At 45.9% G+C, this 23,131-nt stretch overlaps 1 protein-coding gene across 1 annotated transcript in view; it reads left to right on the forward strand.

The window, feature by feature from the left end:
* Positions 1 to 23,131, forward strand: part of megf11 (multiple EGF-like-domains 11) — a 43,044-nt gene continuing 19,913 nt past the window's right edge. Inside the window, exons 1-8 of the mRNA XM_047033535.1 lie at positions 1 to 116; positions 767 to 868; positions 1,337 to 1,437; positions 5,534 to 5,626; positions 20,377 to 20,623; positions 20,807 to 20,927; positions 21,163 to 21,299; positions 22,449 to 22,661. Coding sequence (XP_046889491.1) covers positions 1 to 116; positions 767 to 868; positions 1,337 to 1,437; positions 5,534 to 5,626; positions 20,377 to 20,623; positions 20,807 to 20,927; positions 21,163 to 21,299; positions 22,449 to 22,661 — 1,130 coding nt within the window. The remainder of the gene's footprint in view (positions 117 to 766; positions 869 to 1,336; positions 1,438 to 5,533; positions 5,627 to 20,376; positions 20,624 to 20,806; positions 20,928 to 21,162; positions 21,300 to 22,448; positions 22,662 to 23,131) is intronic.

Consider the following 23,131-nt stretch of genomic DNA (forward strand, 5'->3'; position numbering starts at 1 on the left):
ATGGGGACTGCTGTCCGTGGCCCCCTTGCCCTGGCCCTGTTGTCTTTCCTGGGGCTGAGCACCTGCGTCCGGAGCCTCAACCCAGACGACCCCAATGTCTGCAGTCATTGGGAAAGGTGAGCGCCCTTCTATATCAGCCTCCAGCCGCATTGAACGTTGTAGATCTTGGCACCAGAGAGTCCTGGCAGCAGTCAATACTCTCAGATGAATCCACAAGCCTTGATGCAAGCTTATATGATGGACATGTTGGTCCTTTGACCTTAGGGTCTTGGCTACAGACACAGAAGCCTAGATATATTCACAATGTCTGTCGGACCTTATTGATCTTCTCAGCTTAAGTTCCACAGCTCGAGGAGTGGGAGGAGATGCAGCTTGAGATGAAATACGCAGGCAAATTGATCAGTGCACTCTCATCCTAATCAATCACCGCAGCCATATTGCCTGAATAATTATTAGTTGTGCTGGGTGGTGTCACTTATGAAAAATAAGCAGGAATAATTACCTTCTCTACATGCAGAGGGGAGGTTGAAAAGCTGTGAAGATGTATGGGCTGGAGTGTTGCCTGACTGGGGTGAGGGTACTTAGGGATCTTTTCATGCCACCTTCTTGGCTGGAAAGGAATTCATCGGCAGGACATATTTTTTTTATGGCTGTGAAAAAGTATGATTTTTATCATTCCACCGAGATTGTCCTTAGACAACACTTGCACTTGCAGCCAACTCACTTCGTGTAACAGAAGACAGAAATGCTCCTTTTCCTGTTTTAGCTACGCCGTGACTGTCCAGGAGTCCTACGCTCATCCCTTTGACCAGATCTACTATACCAGGTGCACTGACATCCTCAACTGGTTCAAGTGTACCAGGCACAGGTGAGCACAGAACCCCCTAATTATCTGTCTTGTTACCTTATCATCAGCTTGGCCTTTCTAGTTCCTCACTTTAATACCAATTGTTGAAGGACCAATGCAGATGTCCCAGACACATCACTTCCTCCCCGGAATGTACATTTTCTGACAGTGACTGCATCAAATGCTGAATGAGTTGGAATGACTTCATTAAGGTGTACGGTCGTTATCTCCGCTTAAGCACACAGAAGGCAGTCATGAGCTCTGTGGAAACTTCTGTACTGTACAGTATTTCGAGCTGAAGGAAGATTTTCTGTGCCACAATTTTCGGTATCGGATTTCTTCTAGGTCTTTCTTTGTGTCATGTAATTAAAGCGGGCATGGTGTAGGCAGAACATGAAGGCTGCCAGCTGCAGGTTTAGGTGTCCTTCAGGAAGGGTCACTCTGTTTAAACCGGCAGCTCACGCTCTTCCCTGTATGTCTATTCCCCAGGATCAGCTATAAGACGGCTTACCGGCGGGGAGTGAGGACCATGTACCGACGCCGCTCGCAGTGTTGCCCTGGTTACTTTGAGAGTGGAGACTTGTGTGTTCGTAAGTATCCTTCCTGTGACTGGATCCCTCCATAGTCATCTCTCCATCCTTCATTTGATGCATACGAGATCATGGGGAGAGAAAAAAAGAACTGCTGATAAGCGTCTGTGACGATGATAAACTTGTCGTGACGCTCATGAGCCTGGGCGTCCCTCGCTCTCATGGTCATCCCGTGTTCCAAAGGCCTTGGCCTCTCGGTTCAAGTTGAGGAATACATTCTTGGTGTACAGCGCCATTTCACACGATTAATTCAAAAGTATTTAACATCCTCTTCCTCCTTGTTTCACCTTGGTTTTCCAGTGAGAGAAGTTTTATTGAACTTAGATAACAATGAGAAAATCAACGACCCAAGTGGGACCTACTTATGGACCAAGGAAGCAGAAAAGCTTCAATAAAACGACACAAAAATTCAATGACCTTAAACAGAGCAGAAACTGTTGAAATTGGAGTCAAGCAATATGTTGATTATTACCTTACAATATCAGTTTTAGAGCTCCACAAATAGTAGTTGGTTCAGTATTTTATATCTACACATTAAAGCAAATATTCTGACTAAATTAAGAAGTTGTGTATGTGTTTCCGACCCCTGCTGCACACTAATTTCCTTTTGAAGGATAAATAAAGTTGAAAGTTTAAGTTGAAGTACCTGGATATGCCTTTTGAGACTATGGTTTCCAACATTCTCTTAAATTTTATTCTAGGTAGATAGTCTCTGCTTGCTTTTGTATTTCCGGACTTTTGTCAACATTTTCTTGGTAACACAGAGGGATGTTAGTCATGTGTGTTTGTTCTTAGAGCTTGCCCTTGTTCAGATTCTTCTAGCCTAGAGGACACATTAGATCACTGGAGCCAGTTTCGAATGTGAGCAGATTTGATTATGTTGGGGTGCAGAAGAGGGGGGTATGGTAGACTGATCAATATTGTATTCATTACCCAATGGAAGGTCGGCGTGAGTGTGTTCATTAGCTGCCATTTGTAGTGTGTTAGTGTAGTTGAATGTACCAAATAAAGAGGCATTCTTTACATTTAGCCTCTCCACTGGTTGAGCTAGAGTGCTTTTTACAGAGAACCCCTGCAGGTCATTACCAGGCCATAGAGGCAAGTGGCTGAAGACCAACTGTCCAATGTTGTCTCCAGCTGTAGGACTTTCTCCCCGCTCCCGTCTCTTCTGAGGTGAGAGTGGAGCAGGAAGGGGCTTGGGCAGTCAGGGCATGCTCACTTTTTTGCTGTCTTTGCAAAGCGGTCCTCTCCTTTTAATCCTAGGTCTTTCAACACCAGGATTAAGAGATTTGTACTGTCAAGGATGCTTAACAGGCAGGGACAAAATGGAAGAATTAAAGACACTTTCAGTACATAATGTAGTTATTGATGTGCAGCGCACCTTTTGTGTTTATAGTGCTCAGTGCCCTTGGAAGTGGTACTTAGAGCACTTCTTTTGCTGTTTTTGGGGGGAATGGAAGATTTCATAATGGGTTCTCGACATGTCAGGCTTTAAATAAAGTCACTGGTGCTGAGCAGCCATATTCAATTGGAAAAAGAAGGTAGGGTAATTGACGTGCGCATTGTATGCGAGTTTATCCGAGGTAGTCATTTCTTTCTTAATGAATGTAATTATTTCGATTGTGCAAGGAAGTCAGAGAGAGCTACTAATGAGCAGAGGGACAATGTAAAGAGAGAGCTGTCTCTGAGCAGGCTTATGAAGCCCCCCCCCTCCCAGTCTCCTTGTTTCCCCACCCTCCTTACTTTACTGCTAGTCTCCACCAGCCTCGCCGGGTGACTGATGCAATATTAACATGGTGTCGCTGATTCATGCTGTAGAATGAGTTGAACTTGGTTTGATAAAGTTCCAGCTGCTAATATAAGTACGTTTTACATTCTAAGTTTTAATGATGGGGAAGATGAGATTTCTCTCTAGAAAGGGATGTGACGCCTTTGATTTCTTTTTCATTTAGTCTTTGTTGTGGGGCTTTATTTTACCCTTCAAAGAAAGGTTTCCAAATTTATCATCTCTGTGGATGATAGAAGTTTATGGCGGAACCTTTGGAGATTCTTTTGTGATATGTGCAGTAGGCATCGTTCCCATGATTGATTTAACCTTTAACTCCATCTCACTGTTCCTTGTATTCCTCACAGCATCTCCACACAGTTCAAACAAGCACAGAAAACCATACAAATGTGTTGTTTATGAATTGCATCTTACTTAACTAGTGCGCAAATGTTGTCCAACACAACAAAGGAGAAAAAAACATTAAAACAATTTGTACAGAGATCTTCTTTACTTCTAAGAGTTCATAGTTGTGCTGTGGAGGAATATTCCATTTATTAACACAACGCGACAATCACCAATTAGTTCTATTGTTCCCTTGTCTGATAACACCTCTGCATAATGAGTTAGATTAGCCTTTTATCTAGATGAAAGACTCAATTTTCCAACAGATTCCATAGACAGGAGGTAAAGAGAGTAAATTATGAATTTCAATTAAAATGAAAAACCTATTTTCTACTTTATTAGACCATCGTACTGTACCAGGTTCAGATCTTAGGAACAGGTGCCTCCCCCCCACACCCCATCCCAATCTTCACTTCATAACTTCCATGTATCTAAAAGGATGTGATGCATTAGCATTTCCCAGGGTTTGCTGATCAGATATTGCTGATTGAAACTAAATAATCTCATCACGGTGACATTGTCTTCTTTTTGCTTCTGTCTTTGAATACTCCACATATTGCAGTCACATTGATTACAAGAAGTCAGTTGGACATTTGCGTCAGCACTAAGGGGAGGTTTCTTCCTTCCCCTTTCACTTTGTTGGCTTACTGCAATTGGACTGTTTGACACAAGCCTACTGATGTCGTGAGATCTTCCCATCTGCTTTATCTCTCTGGATCTCCGGTTCACAGTTTTTGCCAGGGGAGCATTTCTGCAATTAGCCCTGGCCCGTGGGTGTTTGGGTCTCTCTCCTTTCCCATCCCCCCCTGCGGCCCTGTTCTTGGCTATGGATCCCAATCGAAGCCTGATTGAGTGATAATCTATAGCAGCTCTGTCCATGCCTGGGGCCAGGTCCGGTAGAGACCACTCTGCTTACAGGACTTACTTATCTATATATTGTTTTAGTACAATAACCCCATTCACTTCTGTCTGCTTAAGAAACATCAGTGAAATTCTATGTTTTTTTAATCCCTGAAGAAGAAGAATGTCATTGGGGGAAGTAGCTCAAGTTTGGCACAGCGGCCGAGGTTAGTCCAGGGAGTGGCTGTTCATGACCTTCAGCTGCTGGCGTAGCATCATCCCTCAACTGGATTCTGATCAGAGAGGATTGTTCCAGTTGCTCTGGCCTGATGGCTTTCTTCCTCAGATAAGAGCCTGTCGGTTTCAACCCTGCTGGCCAAGCGACCTTGGCTGCCTCAGCATTATTCATACAAAGTGGCAAAAAAATGTTGTAGAACTTTTCTTTAGGCCTCACCCAAAAAAAAAGTATCTGTGGCAACAGTTACATGTAGGTCATTTGGTTACCCGGCTGGACCAAATTTCCAACTCCATAGTGAGCCCTGCCAGGAATGCTAATGTTAATGCTAATGCTAATCAATATGGCATTGTGTTGCTCAATATGAATGATCGAGAAAACTGCACACTTCTCAGTAAACACTGCAGTAACTCGGCTCGCTAGCTTAAAGCATCGCTGTGACAAAGAGCTAGCTGATCAAATTAGGAGGGATTTACAGCTTGTTTCCTCGAGGCTCGCGCTGCTGACGCCAACCCGCCCGAGGAGAGCGAGGCTCGACGATGAACTGGGATGTGGACTGAGGACTCAATCTCTTAGTGAATCGTTTAGTGTCATGGGGTCCGGGATGGGTGTTAAATATGACGGCCAAGGCAAAGATCGGGTCCCCTGATGATAATTGCGATGTATTGAGTGTTTTCTGTTTTATGGTCAATTCTCTTTCAGCTCCCTTCTCGGCGGTTTCCATTATGCTTCTTATTGGTTGTTTAATGATGTTTTAGTATGTGTGAGTGTGTGACTGAATGTGTGTGTCTGGGTTTGTGTTTATAAACTGGGTGTGTACTGATGCTCCTGTGTGTGTGTGTGTGTTCCAGCACTGTGCACCGAGGAGTGTGCGCATGGTCGGTGTGTGTCTCCTGATACGTGCCAGTGTGAGCCTGGCTGGGGAGGACTGGACTGCTCCAGTGGTGAGTGCACTTCACCTCTGACCCCCACACCAGCCTCCTATTGGCATCCTTGATTCATGAACATCATCCTCTTCAATATTTCTCATTCCATCTCCGACACAGGCATTTTTTTTGTCACTTATTCTACCACAATTGGAGTCCATGAAACACGATGCTATTTACTCTCATTCACTGTCACACTGTACGGCGTATTAGGCCAACAAAAGTACTTGGACAAAAACAGGTGAGTCACACAGAGTTTGTTATCATCTGCTTGAAGTGGAACTGTTGTGCCTGATAAAGATGGTGGATGAACGGACAGTTGTCCACTCCCCCCACCCTCCTCCCCTCCACCCCCCCCCCCCCCCCGCCCCCACGGCTCTCTGTTATGGTCTTCATCATGATTAGACCAGTGCCTTCCACTAGTGCAGTCAAAGGGATCGATGCCAAACTGAAACAAACAGGCCTCTGACTCTCCACCCGTTTACTGGTTTCCCCTCTGGTCCGGTGCAAGGCAGGACTCTATCAGGGAGGAGGGAGGGAGGGGGGGAGGGAGGGGGGAGGGGGGGGGGGGGGGGGGGGGGGGGGGGGGGGGAGGGAGGGAGGGGAGGGAGGGAGGGGGAGGGTACAGTGCACACAGTGTGTGTTTGGTAATCAACTAAATGGTCATGGTAAAGGTTCCATGGAGGCAAAGAATAAGAGCACAGAGGTATTGACTGCTGTTATATTTATGTGGAATGGAGGACGAGGAGAAAGAAAGAAGGGAAGGAGGTTCAACAGATTCCCTGATACTGGTTCAGGTCCAATGCAGAATGTGACCCAACTGACCCCGTTGGCCACGATATCAGCAGCTGGGACAATGTCTCACCCACGGTGACAAACCATGTGACTGATTCATTTACATCTACAGTGTGTGACTCCAGAAGCTAGTTCCAGATAAAACAATTGTGAAGGTTTTTATGGCGATCTATTTGAAACCCATATAGTTGAATACGGTCAATGTTCTACTAGCGTTCTCTTGATGCTTTTGAATGTGATTCCGACAATACTTTTCCCAGCTTTACCTGATCTAAAACTCTGGACTAATTTCACAGTTTTATTTAGACAGAAGGCTGAGCACTTAGGTATCCTGCTTTCAAAACATATTTCGCCAATGAGTGCCATTGGCTTAAAACATATCTGTGGAGCTGTTATATAGATCTATGAGTTTTCATTAACAAAAGAGCCATTCCCTGATTACCAACTGTGTGTAAATCTAGCCAACGCGTTGCGCTGCAGGTCCACTGGAGCCGGATTCATGGGCATAAATGACAAGGCTGAGCGGTTTGCTCCAGTTCACTCCCTCACACTGGTGAGGGTCCAGAGCTTCCCTCTCAGGGAGGGTGTGAGCCACACGGTCCCCAGAGATGCCCAGACCACTCTGGGTTGGTTAGGAGTGCAGCCGGCCATGCGTTCCACCACGCAGGTGCCGGGTTCCTCCGCCTTATTATAACAGAGCTGATGACTGAGACAAGAGGCATTATTCATCAAGTTTAGATTTCCATACCAGGCATCGGTCCAGGCTTTTTCATTTATGAGCTTTCATCTGTAGAAATGAGGAATGTGTGCCAATTTTTCAATTAAATGTGCCCCCCTTTTTTTCCCCGCTATAGAAATGGTACCGCTGGTTGTGTGCGTCTTTAACAGTAAATTTTGCCCTCTCACTCCGCCGATACGTGTTTATGTTTTTTGGTGTAAGTGGATTCGGTCAGGGCCCCTGCTGACCGAAAGGCACACAATCACCTCTCCTGCCCCATCCAGTCACATGCTTGGCTTCTGCAACTCAGAAGGCTGTCCACAGCTATTGGTGAGTAGTGAAGGTATCTGCCCAGGGGCAGATAACCTTCCGGTCCTGCCGTGGCAGTCAGGCCTGAGTGAAGGAGCTGGTCATGAGACAGAGGATGTGCTCGTGAGATAAACGGCGTGTATTCCCTGGCTCGGAGAGACGGCACTGTCGTGGGATTGTGAGCAGCCCAAAGTTGAAGTGACAGCCTTTCAGCTGACGATCTGGAGCTGGATCAAAGACTTGGACCCTGTTTTCTGGAGCAGCCCCCACCAGGAGGCCAGGCCTGCATCTGGGTCAGGTGGGGAGTAGAAAAGACTTGGACTGGTTTGTTGGCAAGATAGAGAAAGGGAGAGAAGGGAGAGGTAGAGTGGGTGAGGTAAGGTTGAGGAGAGAATGGGCATTTTTTCACCGACTGTTGTCCACCTGCTGTAGCCTGAGGATGTGGCCCATCTCTCCTATGCCAGGGGAGACAGAAACTCTGAGCTCAGACGTGAACTCTGATCTGTTCGGACGTCCTGCTGAACCTGAGGGTCATCACAAGGACATCTGCTCGATGGAGAGATACAGAGAACAGACACTGCCCAGTGCTTGTTTTTCTCCTATGGCTCAGAGCAGTGTGATTTCCTGGATTTGTCATCATGTGTGTATCTGTATTTCCTTTGTGCTTTATTGGAGCAGACTGCAGTGTAGTTTTGGACCATATACGGAACTGCTGGTTGTGGATTGCATGAATATAAAGTGCTGATCAATGGCACAGCATCAAAATAAAGCAAGATGGCTGGAAAACGCCTTCAGTGCCTTCAGTTATGAGTTTCCTTGTTGCAAAATCAAGAATGTGTCATTTCAAAAGCTGGGACAGCCAGTAATAAGGCCTGCTGATGACCCTTCCCCTGTGCCTCCAGGGCTGTGCACTTCTCAGCACCTCTCTCATGATTTAATCACTTATATGATGAGGCCCTGCCTGTCACTCCCACTGGAAGAGCTATACTACAGTAATAACAGCTTTCAAATAAAGCGAATGATAAAGACGGATGGCATTTCTACCGGATATATTTAGCCGAAGACTGTCATCGCTGAAGAAATATGAGGTGAAATGAAGCGCTATCATTGATTTAATGTGCTTCAGTTGGATAAATGGTATGTTTAACCCAGGTGCACAGTGGAAGAAATGTGCTTAAATTTGGCGGTTTTTAGTGCTTTTAACTTTTACAATTGGGTGTGTTTTTCTGTTTTATTTGCAAAGTGAAGGTTCTTCCAGTCGTCCAGAGATTCTAAAATCAATGCCTCTTTACAAGATAAGTGTTTGGAAAGTCTGAGGAGTGGTTTAGCATTGTAAACCCGTGTCTGTCCTCTGCGATCCAAGGAGGAATCTATCACACATAATAACGTGTGTATTCCAGTGATTGGTCAGCCATGGACCATGAGCAATGACAATCTCCTCTTTAATGCAGGCTTATGAGAACACTGCTTTTTGATTCATGCATGTGGTGTTGGAATGTTGTGTTTGTGAGTTCTGTACTCTCAGACAGACTGCTCCTGTATCTAGTATGCAGCTGTTATTCAGACAGACGGACATTACTGTAGCAGACAGTACTTTGGTGTTTAGCGCTGGAATTTGTATAGGCAGGACTGTAAATTGCAGTGAATGAGATAGAGTACAATACCAACATGGATGTCTTTCCTGAGGGGCTTACAACCTTTGGTAACACTTTAGACGAGCTCACCAAATTCATAATTTATTAACCAAATTGTTACCTATTTGTTTGTTTGTTACGGTTTTTTCACCATTAGTTATTTATTGTGTATACAAAATGTATCATTAGTAAAGCATTTGTTCACACAGTTAGGGTTAGGGTTCCGGTTTAGGGCTAGGGTTTAGATTTAGGGTTTAAGTTTTGGTTAGGGTTTAGCTTTACTGATGCTTTACTAATGATACATTTTGTATGAACAACAAATAACTAATGGTGAACAAACCGTTAACTAATAAGTAACAAATTGGCTAATAAATTATGAATTTGGTGAGCTCATCTAAAGTGTTACCCAACCTTTTCTTATGTCTCCGTCTTCTTTTTCTTCCTGCTGAATCACTTGGACACCCTCTCCGTTATGCTCACTGCAGATCACCAACTCTCATTGCTTTTATTTATTTATTTGTTAATTTGTCAGGGACAATGCAGTGCACATTATTACATACATAAATTACAATATGTTGTAGATGCGTTGCATAGAAGGTTTCTAGCCAATAGGCTAATTTGCAAACCCAGTCCCTGGTCAGACCTAAAAAGTTAAACGAAATAAAATGTACTGTACAGTGTGAGTTACACAATCAAGCAGCAGATACATAATAAAATAATCTAAGAGTCCACACAGGCTCCTGACTTGTGTAAAGTGTACAACAAGAGGACGCAAACAGTGGATTTGCTACCGTGTTAGTAATGCCAGCGTGTGGCTCCAGTCGAACCAGTCTGAAGAGAGCAGGGAGATGGTGTTTGAACCAAACACGGGTGGGATTTCTGTTCCACATGAACATGTAAAGCAATGAGCCAGAATCAATAGGATATCTTGTTGTTCGGAGACTCTGGCTCGTTCAAACAGAGTTAACATTCCTGGCGTTGCGGTCATGTTCTGAGAGCGGTGGATATTACAGTCAACGTGTAATGCTTCATTCAGTTTGATAGATCAGAGAGCACTGACGGTTCTCAAAGGGACAGGAGAAGACTAAGACCCGTGTGTATGTGTGTGTACAGTATTTGTGTGTGTGAGAAGAGTGTGTGTGTAAGGATGTGTGTCTTCATGGGTTTATGTGCACCTGTTGTTGTGTGTGTGTTATTTTTGTGTGTGTTTGTGTTTATATTTATTGCATTTGTTGGCTCTTGGGGCTTGGCTTTTCAGGTGTAGCCTGGTGTACAAGTCTCGCAGAGAGCATTGCAGCCTTGTAATTTACTGCCCTGTACGTGACAGTGTTGTTTATGCTGAGCGCTCTGGCCCTTTGAGATATTGGTTTACTGCACCCCACTCTGACCCCATCTTCACTGATCAGGAAAGAAGGAGGGATTATCTTCCCAGCCAAACAGGTATTGATGTAGCTTTTTGTCTACAAAAATAACTTGTTGTGTTGAACACTTGTTTTTATCAGCTTGGTGAACAAAAAAAGATTGTTTTGTCCTTAAGTGACTTTTAATTTTTTTTGACTCATACTCTTATTTGTATTTATTTGATCATATTTTACATAGTTGTACTGTGGTGGGATCGTATGACCGCAGTTCGTGGTGTGTTCTGAGTTAAATACGCGCCCACTTCTTTGGCATCTTATGAATGGATTACTTCTCTACTACACAAACCGGTGAATGTGCACATACACACACGTGCAAGCACAGTGAAACCCCACTGACACACCGGCTCAAGTCACCCTCCTACACATTACGATCGCTCACTTAATCACAGCATTCACAACAAACATTCTTTACTCTGATTTTCTTACCATTCCATTAAGCTGGACTCATTCTACAAAAGTTCCCTGCACCATTAACTCCGGAGAAATGCGTCAAGTTCTGTGAATGTGGGTATATGTGTATATGTGTGTGTATGTGTGTATATGTGTGTATATGTGTGCGTATGTGTGAGGTAAATCTGTGTCCTTTTTGGGAGAGGAATCTGCACTGAAAACACAATTTGTTACAGAAGATATATCCTCACCAAGACTGAGGTGGTGAGTATGGTTGTTATGGAGATGGAAACAATTATGGCAGTAGGCCTACTACAGGTGCTCTGTCTGAGGATCAGAACCTTGTATGGTTCATTATCACTGTGGAGAGGAAGGTGCTGGAACACTACTCATGTTGAGAGCCTGTGGATGGTTTGATTTAATAAGGACATTAAAAAGCCCCTATCTCTTGTCCTTAAGAGAAGGTCACTGAGTGTAAGATGGCTGAAATGCTATGATAACAGTCTGATGATAAGATAGCAGAGGAATACAAATGTAGAGCAATTCTGTGCTCTGGTCATTTCACAGACTGCAATACACACATGATTTCCTGGTCCATTTCCATGTTTAAGGAGTTTGTCGTTTGATTTGATGACCTCCCCATGATTCTGAGCGAGGCTGAGGTTTTTTGCTAAAAGTTGCAGTTCCTCTCATTTAGCCTGTAACATTAAATGTAGTCTCTAGCATTTAGCATAGTGTTGAATTTCCTTTTAACAATAACTAAATCTAGAAACATAATTGAGACACAACACCGTGGACTATCATTTCTGTCCATGGACAGCGGTAATTCATGTTGCTCACTGTATTCAGTGTGACACGATTCTCTCTTTCTGAATGGAGACTTCAGAGATCGATGACCCTTTGAGGAGACCCCTATCGCACTTGTATCATCTTTCTGTCTCCTAAGCTATTGTAGTCCTGAGCAGAGTAGCTTCTGACCTGGCTTTGAGCGCTGAATGTGGGGGTTACCCGGGGCCCCTACTTTGGGTGCTCTCTGGTGGTGTCCTTGGTTTGCTTGTGGAATGGGAGCATATTAGCAGTCTCTCTCAGACCCTCTGGTGCACCTGCAATCTCCTGATGTTTAACCCTGGACTTCATTGGAGTGTTGCAGTGATTACTGGCCGTCCAGGGGGACATCGATTGTCCTGCTCCTCACAGGCAAGCTCCACACAATGCTGACGAATGAACCCATGGCCCTGCCAAGTCCAATTAACTGTCAGTGCCGCATCGATGAGCGCCCTCCGTTTGTTGAGAGTGAAGAAAAACAAACTTTTAATCAAATTTGCCTCAGGGCCCCAGGGTATCTGGGGCTGTGTTTTGCATTCTTCCCTGTTCTCTCTTGCTTGCAGTTGTGCAAACCCCTGGAGGGCTCTATGGTGTTGTGCTTGTAGGAAGCAACTCCAACTAGGACTTGTGCCTTGCTCTACTGACAGGTGGAGCTAGCTTCGAGACTCCTTCTCACTTAGTGCAGGGAACAGAAATACTTCTTGTGTCACACACATCCTGGTGTTAGAATGTCTTTAAAAAAAAGAAAGGGTAAATCTTACCCAAGTTTATGGCTTTTTTTTTTTACTACATGCATGCCGCTGTCTGAAATGTCTATAAGCCTGTTTGACTTCCAGATCGATAGTGCCTCGGGTTCCGAACTTGTAAATTTGTTTGTGTTTTCTCTGAACACGCTCCTCCGTGATCTCCACAAACAGCATCTGCTAATTCTCCCAAGGTCAAGATAAACTGCTCGACTCTCCCCCTCTTTGATTACACTAATGCAGACATTACAAGCCCAGAAATTCAATTAAATTGGTTGCTTTAGCCTCAGAAGAAAATTCGAAGGCAAAGGACAAGAAGGCGCGGAGACGCTATCTCCTGGGTGGAGCTTACTAAGTGGAACAAAGGGACGCAGCCCGGAATGTGAGCATCGGAAAAGGGCATTGGGACGATAAGGATCACAGGGAATTTTACAGGAAATGTAATCGCTGCGAGACACTAGGATGCATTCACCAGGAACGAGTCTGTGCAGTGCAAAAGCTTTATAACACTTTAAAGTAGGGGTGCAGGATGACCAAGGTCATTCACAGTACAACATTGCTTCAACGTAATGTTATGAGATGTTAAAGGCTGAGTTGGGTTGGACCGGCAGAATAACAAGGCTATGAGTGAATACAATGTCCTACTGTACACACTTCATTTCAACTCTCCAATCGACCTGTCCACTAAGACAGAGAATAGCAGAAAACTGCTGACCAGCTGTTCTGGGCACACTCTTTCAGATTGATTAATGAAATCTTAGATGTTAGATTTACATACCCTTTAGGCCAAGAGATTCCTCTGGGCTTTTTATGGTCGAATATCTGGATTGTGATGCGCAGTCACCTCAAAGGTGAAAAAACGCCAGGTATAACTTTCCTTCAGAATCAGGGAAGAAGTAATATTCGGGTGCATGGATCTTTGCCCCAGATGCTGAAATAGACTAAACGTTACTAAAATGAAAATAGTTCGGTTCTATTAGGCAGACATTTACAACAGTATCAGCAGTGAACAACATTGTACACTCGTTTAAGAGCCTTACATCAGGATGTCGTTGAAATGCTGTGAAGCAAAATAATGCAAAGAGTTCTTGACTTACATTAAAAACCAACAGAACACCCCTACAGGCTGGGCTGATTCATTTGAGCCCCCTGTTCAATGCCCTCATCACACTGTCAGTGGGGGAGACACAACCCCACCCACATGCCCACACACCCACACACCCACACACCCACACGCCCACACACCCACACGCCCACACGCCCACACGCCCACACGCCCACACACCCACACGCCCACACGCCCACACGCCCACACACCCACACACCCACCCACATGCCCACACACCCACACACCCACACACCCACACACCCACACACCCACATGCCCACACACTCACCCACCCACCCACCCACACACCCACACACCCACACACCCACCCACACACCCACACACCCACACACCCACCCACCCACCCACCCACACACCCACACACCCACACACCCACACACCCACATGCCCACACACTCACCCACCCACCCACCCACACACCCACACACCCACCCACACACCCACACACCCACACACCCACACACCCACACATAGTTGCTTTTGTCTACCTTCACTTTCATTGTGACTTTGAGAATCCGCAGGAATAATTCATGGGACTTGCGAGCACCACAAGAAAAGAACAAAACGGCATTCAGAAATTCAGCTCAACCAGTTCACTTTGAGATCATTTTTGCACTCCAGGATTTCCTGACCTTTGTGAAGGAGTCTCATAATGTAATACATTAGTCTGCAGACCGGCTGTCAATGTAGAGTGCCCTGCAGCTTCAGAACTCCAGAGTCCCACAGAGATTCTTACTGAGTCAGTCCCCCACTTGTTTTTCTACTTTCTTATGGAACCTACGCTGAAGAACTGAGGCTACCACTGCATCAGTTAAATGAGCCCACTCCATTTCTGTTTACCAAACCTGACCCCACCAGCACCTGCCCACGCCTAGCTGATGATGAATACTTTATAAATATATTGTAATTGTGTATTTTAATGGCATTTGTAGGTGCTCTTTATAACAACAAGGGTTCTTGGAACATTAGTGCATGGCGTTTCCTCAAGTCAACAGCGTAGGTTTAGGCCTGATGACCTGCCTCGTGACCCTGTGTTGGATCTCCATCTACGCTCCGGTTGAGCTATTTGCAGTGATCATGAGCAGACATTCAGCTGCCGAGAGCCGTAGACTCCCTCCAAGATTTGCAGCCCTCTTGATGATCATTTGCATAATGTGAGATCATTAAAAATAAATTATCCTATGCGTGTGTGCGCGTGTTTGTGGTGGAAAGGGTTTGTCCGAGGGGGCCCTCGGAATTTTCCGGATCCTTCGAGCAAGCGCATTTCTCCTCCCTAAAAAGATGTGTGTCCGTGGTTACGACGCCACGCACAAAGCAGGGACCCATCCCATCCCATTTTCATCAAAAGCCCACGGTCATTATTTGGACGCCACAGCTCTCTCGTGTGGCTTGCTGCTTCCATAGTGTCCGACTCCCCGATGCTCTCAGTCGTGGGTGGACAGAATGCTAAAGTGATGTCCTTCATCCTGACAATGACATCCACATTGCTGTGTCTATCTTTAGGGCGGAAGAGGAGGCAGTGTTCTCACTGTGACTCTGGAGCAGCTTGCCTGACACCCGTCCCAGTGTGCTCCACCTCCCCCCCCTTCCCCCCTGGTTGCCCTCTCTGTACCTCCACATGAGGGTTTGGGGAACTTTGAAAACACTGTTACGCTCCACTAGTCTGCACTGGCTTATGAAGCATTAGAATTACCTATTAACATATTAACATTAACAATGCTCTCCTCATGATATCCATAAACATATGTTTATGGTTTATGCTGCCCTCTGCTGCAGGACTTTTAGGAAGATTAATCGATCTGTGTTAGTGGCTCACATCCCAGTCAATCCACTGTTTGGTTAAAGCCCTTCTTCTTTTACGGATGTTCTATTGATGCTAAGTGTTCCCCTCTCTATTGTCCATCTCCATCCCCCTCTCATGCCCCATCCCCGCCTAGAATGGTGTCATGGGAATGTGGATCAGCCCTCTGTGCCGACCACGCCCGTCCCACATCGACCGACACCACCCCAAGGCTCGTTCTACTTCATCCTAATTAGAATTATTAATTGGAAATGGGAAATCGATGGGTGCAAATGAAGAGAGGCGGGTCTCTGCTTTATTGAGCTGACATTGTCTGTGGACTGGCTGTCCATGGACATCGCTGACCCCCGCTCCGTGCAGGGCGTCGAAGGCTGCAGCGCCCACAGTATCTTTATTTATGACCTCAGTCACCGCGCGAGCAAATGTACAGTAAATAAACACGCACCCTATTATCGTTGAAGTCTGTAGGTGTCCTGCTACAGGGAGCAAAGAGGTTGTTTTTAACAGGACGGGGGTGGGCGGGGTGGGGGTGGGGGGGGGGAAAGGGTGAGTTATTAATTGGAAGACGCAGTGGGCTGTGTAACAATGTGCTGATGGCACACTTTCATGAGCCGTGTCAGGTTCTGTTGAATAAGCTGCTGCTTTACTGCATCCAGGCATCCCGCCCACCATGAATGCATTATGGACCAACCTGCAGCCTTTATTAGACGTTGCCCCTGCATCCCACACTTATTGTCTAGTGGGCAGTCTGTGTGAGATGACCTGGCCTTGTCAGCTTTGGTGAACTTCCTTACCTTAACTCTGTTAATACGACGTATCGAAGAGCTGCCTAGGGGCCCTTCTATCGATCCAGGTTTGCGTCCTGAGCAGAACTTGGACGAATGACCAGATCCTTCTCGGGATAAACATCCAGGTCAGACGTTGTAATCGTTAATGTATCCTCTAAAAGGAGCGTGCTTTTACACTCATTAGTTGTGTGGCTCTCAAGAAACAGTCACATAGTTCCACAGTCATATCTTGTTAGCTTTTCAGCCTCAGAGCTTCAAATCAGAAATGAGAAAACAGAGTACCATGTGTACAGAAAAGGCTTCAAACAGCAAGTATGTAGTCTTTTACTAGTGTGTTAGCAGGTGCGTGCCCTTGCATGTACTGTCTGCATGTGTGTGTGCGCGTGTGTGTGTGTTTGTCTGTGTGTGTGCATGGGCTTGATCTCGTGCTGCTCCACATCCCAGGGGAAGGTGAACTCACTGGGGCTTGGCCAAGATGAATTAGGCCAGGACCAACAACACGCCCCTCACCGACAGCACCAGCTTGCTGCGTTCCCTGTTACCCCAATTCAGCAGATTTCCATCCATGACTATTGGCAGTTACTTCTGTATATTTAGAAAAACATCCATCAAGCTCAATATGATGTATCCGAAAAATGTTCTTGTTGCGTCGTGGTTTCAGTGTGTTCATAAATAACAGAGTAATGTGCGTGGACAGACCGTGGTGGGTTGGTCTTGTAGCATTTTGTCAGCTGTTACAACTGAAGATAAAACATTTAAAAAATGCCTTGAGACATTTATCATTCAAGGTCACGCAACTATCGTCACTTTCACACCAAGCCCTTATAGAATGAATGTCTGCTCCCACTGTTACTGTAGTCTAGCCATGAGTCGGGGAGCTGTGATGAATGAATTCATCTAGGGTGAGTGAATGAAGGGTCTGTGAAGGAATGATACATTGGGTGAGGCTTTATTTATTAACAGCACTAATTGAATTAGTTTCTGAGGGGCTAATGAGATCTGATAACCTCATAATGAAGAGTTGATGCTAATACAAGTTATTTTACAAATGTTCTGGCGAGAAAAACTAACATAAATTAGGACTCAATACAAAATATTAGGAATCTTCAGCCAAGAAAAAGCTTGGCTATCTAAAAATGAAAACATCTACAGTATGTTATGAATTGTCTAGACTATTTCGATATGCATTTTAAAACTCCACCGCCTTCACTGTACGGCACTCCTCAAGTCATCTCACACTCCTGTAACCTTTGTGGAGGCTCAGGCTAATCAAAACACACCCGAGGTGAGAAATATTACCAGAAGATTCTTGACTGCTGTGAGAGTAAAGAGCTTCTCAACATATTTTTGTTTAAGGAAGGCTGTAGAATCTTCCAGCATGTATTATTAAAGGTAGTGTTCAAACACCACTTTGAGTAATTTTGTCCGTTTTATTGTCAGGGCATGAATATGCGATCGCTCTCTTCCACAATATTGAGTTAGTCTCACTTTACCGGGTCCAGTGAGGTGTGGGGTAGGTTTATTGGAATGGATAAAAGCAGGTCTTTTACTGGAGCTCTGCTCTTTGGAGTTTCTCTTTCCGTGTTTATGTGACAGTGAGTGATTCAGGTTGGGAGGAGAGAACTTGGGCTGTCTGCCAGTCACTCCAATAGGACTAATGTGTCCCTGATCTCTCCCAGTCAGAACGGGCAATTCCAGCGTGTCACTGAGTTATACAGCCACCTCTGTCCACAGCTATCAAGCCATCATTTATGCCAGTCTTGGCTCCAGAGAAAGTCAGGGCACATCTGTATCACGCGTCCTGCTGAATAAATGAGATGGAAAACTGTTGTGGTTGTCTGCCTATTGGATTCAGGAAGAACTCTGTCTTTGTGAAGAGACTCCTCTTAAAGGGTGCCTTGAGAAGCTTATGTGAGCATTTTAAATGGCACATGCTCTCTACAGTGAATATTTTGAAAAAAAGCCATTTTGCCAAAGAGGCCAAGTTCAGGAAAACTTCTCAGAGTCAAATGCCACTGAAAGCTGTTTAGGTTTAATCTTGTGGCAGGCAGCCACAATGCATGCATGCTTTAGAGAACACTTCATAGCTCAGCGCTAATGGGATGGTTTCCTCAGCCCATTCTCTACACATCACCATCCCGAGTTTAAAAGTTTGACGCCCCTCCGAAAGATCCGTTTTGTTTCAGCCGAGGGAATTGCATGCGATGTCAACCCTATGTCCCTGTGGGTGAGGTTAACCATGTTTACACCGTCATGCTTTAGGAACCGTTGGAGCACAGGTTGGCTGCTCTGCTCTCCTTCTCATTAGTCTGTCCGACTCAGACCAGACCAGTTAATGGGGGTTGGCATGGCAGGTTCTTCAGTCCCTGGCCTGTGTGGGATTCGCCGCCCACGCTCCACAAACCACAGGGGGTCCTCATCCCTCTCGCAGTTGAGTCTCCCTCTCCAAAGCTGCTGCTTTAAACAACTCAAACCCAAAGTGATATTGGCCAAAGTTTCTCCAATCTCTTCTCTGTTTGCCCACAGCGCACAGTGAACTCTGACTCCTTAATCACAGTTAAATGCTGTCAGTGCTGCGAAGGGAGCGGTTGCCGTGGTGAGTCTAAAAACCTCTGTACAGGAGGAAGACGAGCAGATAATGGGCTTTGCTCGAATGTGCTGAGGCGTCCCACTGCAAGCTAAAGAAGGTTTAAAACTTCAAATGGAAACATTTGTGGAGCTCCTAAGAGGCAGAAATGTCTGCAAATTAAGCTCTGCCTACATTTCTCTTTATTTGGGCTGTCACCCTCCCTCCGAGTTAGTCTTTCCCTCAACGAGTGGTCATGGACGCTTTTCAGAACCACCACTGTTGGACTCTGCGGTGGGTGAACACTTAACGTCGGCCGTCTCAGCATGCTGGCGGTTGTAAGTTGCGAGCGGAGGTGAGGAGGTCTCTGGGTAGGCGTTGCCTGCAAGAATGGTGGACGTGTGCTGTTTTCCAGTGTGGGTGAACGAAGAGAACACTGAGGAGTGCTGAGAGACTGCCGAGTAGAGCTGCGACGGAACTGCTCATCTATTACGCCGACCGCCCTCGCACTCTTCACATTTAATGTCCTGGGGTCGTAGACGTGACAGCAGCTCAACCTTCAGGGAAGTCAGCCACGCCGGACCACTGGCCAGGAGCAGATTAGATGGAATCGATAGTTGCCACCCACCCCAGCCCCGCAACCTGGCCTTTAGCTTATCATGGCTGAGAGGCCGCTGTGTTCCAGGACCCCCTGCAGGACAGAGCTGCTCCGAGCAGGAGAAGGATGATCATTTTCCTGCTAGGTACTTGGCACAAACAGGCCTCATTGATGACCATGAAACAGGTTTCATTAAGGCCCCTTCCCAGTTGATCACGGATCTGGCAGGAAGATGGCATTTCGGGAAGGAGTCTGGTGTCTCTACCTTTTGTGAGCCGGTCTGCTTTGATGTGGGAATCAATATGTAAATATTCACTGTCCGGTAAACTGTGCCCCATGCTGGGCAGTTATGCAAGGCTCTGTTGCTGCTTCTGCAAAAGAGACAGACATAAGTTCTTACAAACTGTTGAAACCTCTCCTACTAAGGATTTATACCCTTCCATGTCATTCCTGGTGCTGTTGACTTGACTTCTAAGGACTCTTAATGCAGAGCAACTTGGTAATTTGCACACTTTATCAAATAATTTTGGTTAACAAATGATTTTTCAAATGAGCCGGAGAGATTATTTTGAAAGTAGAGAAACTGTGTATTTTCAGTCTCTTCTCCATTCTCTTCTGGGGGCTCTGGTATCGATAAAGCATTGAAATCAGCGATACATCTCAACAAATGCAAGACCATTAAGTGTTATTACTTTACAAATCTTCCTCCATGCCAGTGCCAGGGTACAAGTTGGCAATTCAGACTCACTGTTGAGGATTTATCATCAGAGTTCACTTCTATGGGTTCTACAATTTAAATGTGGGGATAAGAATATTTCCCTGCTTAATATCTCAGGTCTGAGGTCGATTACTTCCGTCTTTTCCCTAACTGTACATTGATGTGCACGGATGTTTCACTGTTCTTGTAAGCGACCCCAGATGAACATCGTGTACAAACAACGGTGATGTAATGCAAAACTGTGCCTATCAAGTACCATTAAAACCATAACCATGACTACCCATATGCGTGGCCCTTCATTGTCTGATCCCATGTCTCTCTTTGTGTCTGCAGGCTGTGAGAGTGACTACTGGGGCCCCCACTGCAGTAACCGGTGCCAGTGTCAGAATGGGGCCAAGTGTAACCCCATCACAGGGGCCTGTGTCTGTACGGACGGCTACCAGGGCTGGCGTTGTGAGGAGCCGTGTGAGCAGGGTTACTACGGCAAACTGTGCCAGCTCCCTTGCCAATGCCTCAATGGCGCCACCTGCCACCACGAGACAGGAGAGTGTATCTGCGCACCGGGGTACTCTGGGGCCTTGTGAGTACCTTCCGCCTAAAACGAGCCAACGCCCTCCCAACTGTTTCTTCTCTCTCCGTGTCATTCGCGTTCCGCGTCTGCCCTCTTCAAAGGGGAGACGAATAAATATGCATGACGGACATTGTCGTCGGCCGGTGGTGTGACTTCTGCCGGTGTGTGTTCTCTCGCTCTGTGACATGCCAGCTGTGGAGAGCGCTGCCCCTATGGCAGCCACGGGTCCCAGTGTGAGCAGCGTTGCCCCTGTCAGAATGGAGGGACGTGCCACCACATCACAGGAGAGTGCTCATGCCCGGAAGGATGGGCGGTAGGACTGCAACGAGGGAGGGAGGGAGGGAGGGAGGGGGGGGGATTAGAAGGTTAGACGACTTTGGAATCCAAACTCACACAACTAACATAACTTAAGAACTGTTGTTTCTCAAAGAGGGCGAAGTGAGTCACGAACCCATGACATTATAGTGGTTGATCTCCACATTAGATTCCTAGTGAGTGTGTTTGTCTTAACCTAACCCAGTGTTTGACCCACCTGGCTGGATTTGCAGGGTTCCGTTTGTGCCCAACCATGTCACGCTGGCAAGTATGGTATCAACTGCAGCAAAGACTGTTCCTGCCGCAACGGAGGGATGTGCGACCACATCTCTGGGCAGTGTCAGTGCACTGCAGGCTACAGTGGGCGCAGGTACGTACATTATCTTAACCTTTTCTAGAATCAGACTGTAGACTGTACACGTTTCAAAAAAAGTTTCTTTCTCAGAGAAGGAGAGCTGGAATAGGACCACAAGGTGGTACTTATACATGTCCATTAGTTGATAAAAGGAACTATTTAATATAGGTACTTATGTTTTATTCATGTGCCCTATTAGCTGCTGCCCTGGCTGTGTCCATGTGTTGAGCTTCCATTCATCTCCAGTCCTCCCATCCTGTCCATTGATCTCCACAGTGGGGGCCTTGCTGTTTGGTTTTAACTCATTAATTATAAGTAATGTCCTTTTATTAGGACTCCATTGACATCCACAGATCTCTGTAGTTCCCCTCTGTCTGACTGAATGGCTCAGAGCTAGCCAGGCTTTATTAGTTCAGCCAAAGCAATTGTCTGAAGGAAGAAAACCTTTTCCGAACCACACTTACTTATGCGGTAATATTTAGCAAAATTGCCCTCATTCATTTTGCCAATGACAGGTGAATTAACCTGCCAGGGATAATCTAAGATTATGTTATCTCCTCACCCACCTCTGCCCAGTTTAATAATACTTGTTCTTTTTGTTAAGGACTAAATCCAATGTGATTTAAACATGAAACATAACTAGGCCATTTTATAATTTAATTGAGCTATTTATCAGGTTCCTAATGGCTTTGTTGGACACCTTAGATTGATGTTCTGCCAGGATTGTATATTTAAGTTCCCTGTTCAGAATCTTCTCAGCATTTATTTTACTCAGGATAGTTAATGAACATTGCTCGCCTGAGAAAACCCTTCTGGTGCTACAGGGTAGTCCTACTGCAACTGCTAACATCAATAGGACTCACTAGTTACGTTCCGGGTCTCGTTGAGCTTCCAAACGTTTCATTTAAATATGTCCTGACTAGGTGGGGTTTCCAGTAAGGGATTCTTTCTGTTGTTGTTGGAATCTATGTCAAGGGTGAGTGGATAATGTTGCATGTTTAGGGACGTAGGGAGTCAGGTGGCTGAGCGGTGAGGGAATCGGGCTAGTAATCGGAAGGTTGCCGGTTCGATTTCTGGCCGAGCCCAAATGGGGAAATGTCCCTGTACTTACTCCAAGTCCCTCTGGATAAGAGCGTCGACTAAATGTGAACGTTTGTGTTTTAGGTGTCAGGAAGAGTGTCCGGTGGGGAGCTATGGTCCTCAGTGTGCCCTTCGCTGTGACTGTCAGAACGGAGGCAAATGTTACCACATCAACGGGGCGTGCCTGTGCGACACAGGGTTTAAAGGGCCGCACTGTCAGGAGAGGTTCTGTCCTCCGGGCCTCTACGGCCTCATCTGCAACAAGTACTGCCCTTGCAACGCCTCCAACACTCTCAGGTGAGACGGAGATATGAACCCAGGTGGCGTGAGGCCAACCTGTGTGTGTCAGACATGAAACGAGAGCTCGACGAGTCAATTAGCCTTTTATCTCTTAGCCAGCGCACGTTTCCAAATCTGGACACGTCTTAACCATGTCACACAGTGAGCTTTTAATCGTGACCTTTGCTTCATTCATTATTTCTCAGCAACATTCAGAGCTAATGCAATGTTAATGTTCTGATCCTGGCTTGCCTTGCTGGGTGCTGGACGAGTACAACTCATTACAGGACGAAGGAGAAAAGAGACAGCTCATCCATCTGGAGGCGCATGTAGAGTCTAAGATGGATGAAGCCTTGTCGCCACGGAGTTCACCATTTGACTTTCCTTTGAAATGAGGTGTTGATGCTCTCAAGTAGGATTACGCAGCAACTATCTCTCTCTTGTTCTCTTTCCCTCTCCTTCACTCTGTGTCTCGTTCTGTTCCCCTC

The sequence above is a fragment of the Hypomesus transpacificus genome, chromosome 14, assembly GCF_021917145.1.
Source record: "Hypomesus transpacificus isolate Combined female chromosome 14, fHypTra1, whole genome shotgun sequence".
In the NCBI taxonomy this organism is placed as follows: Eukaryota; Metazoa; Chordata; class Actinopteri; order Osmeriformes; family Osmeridae; genus Hypomesus; species Hypomesus transpacificus.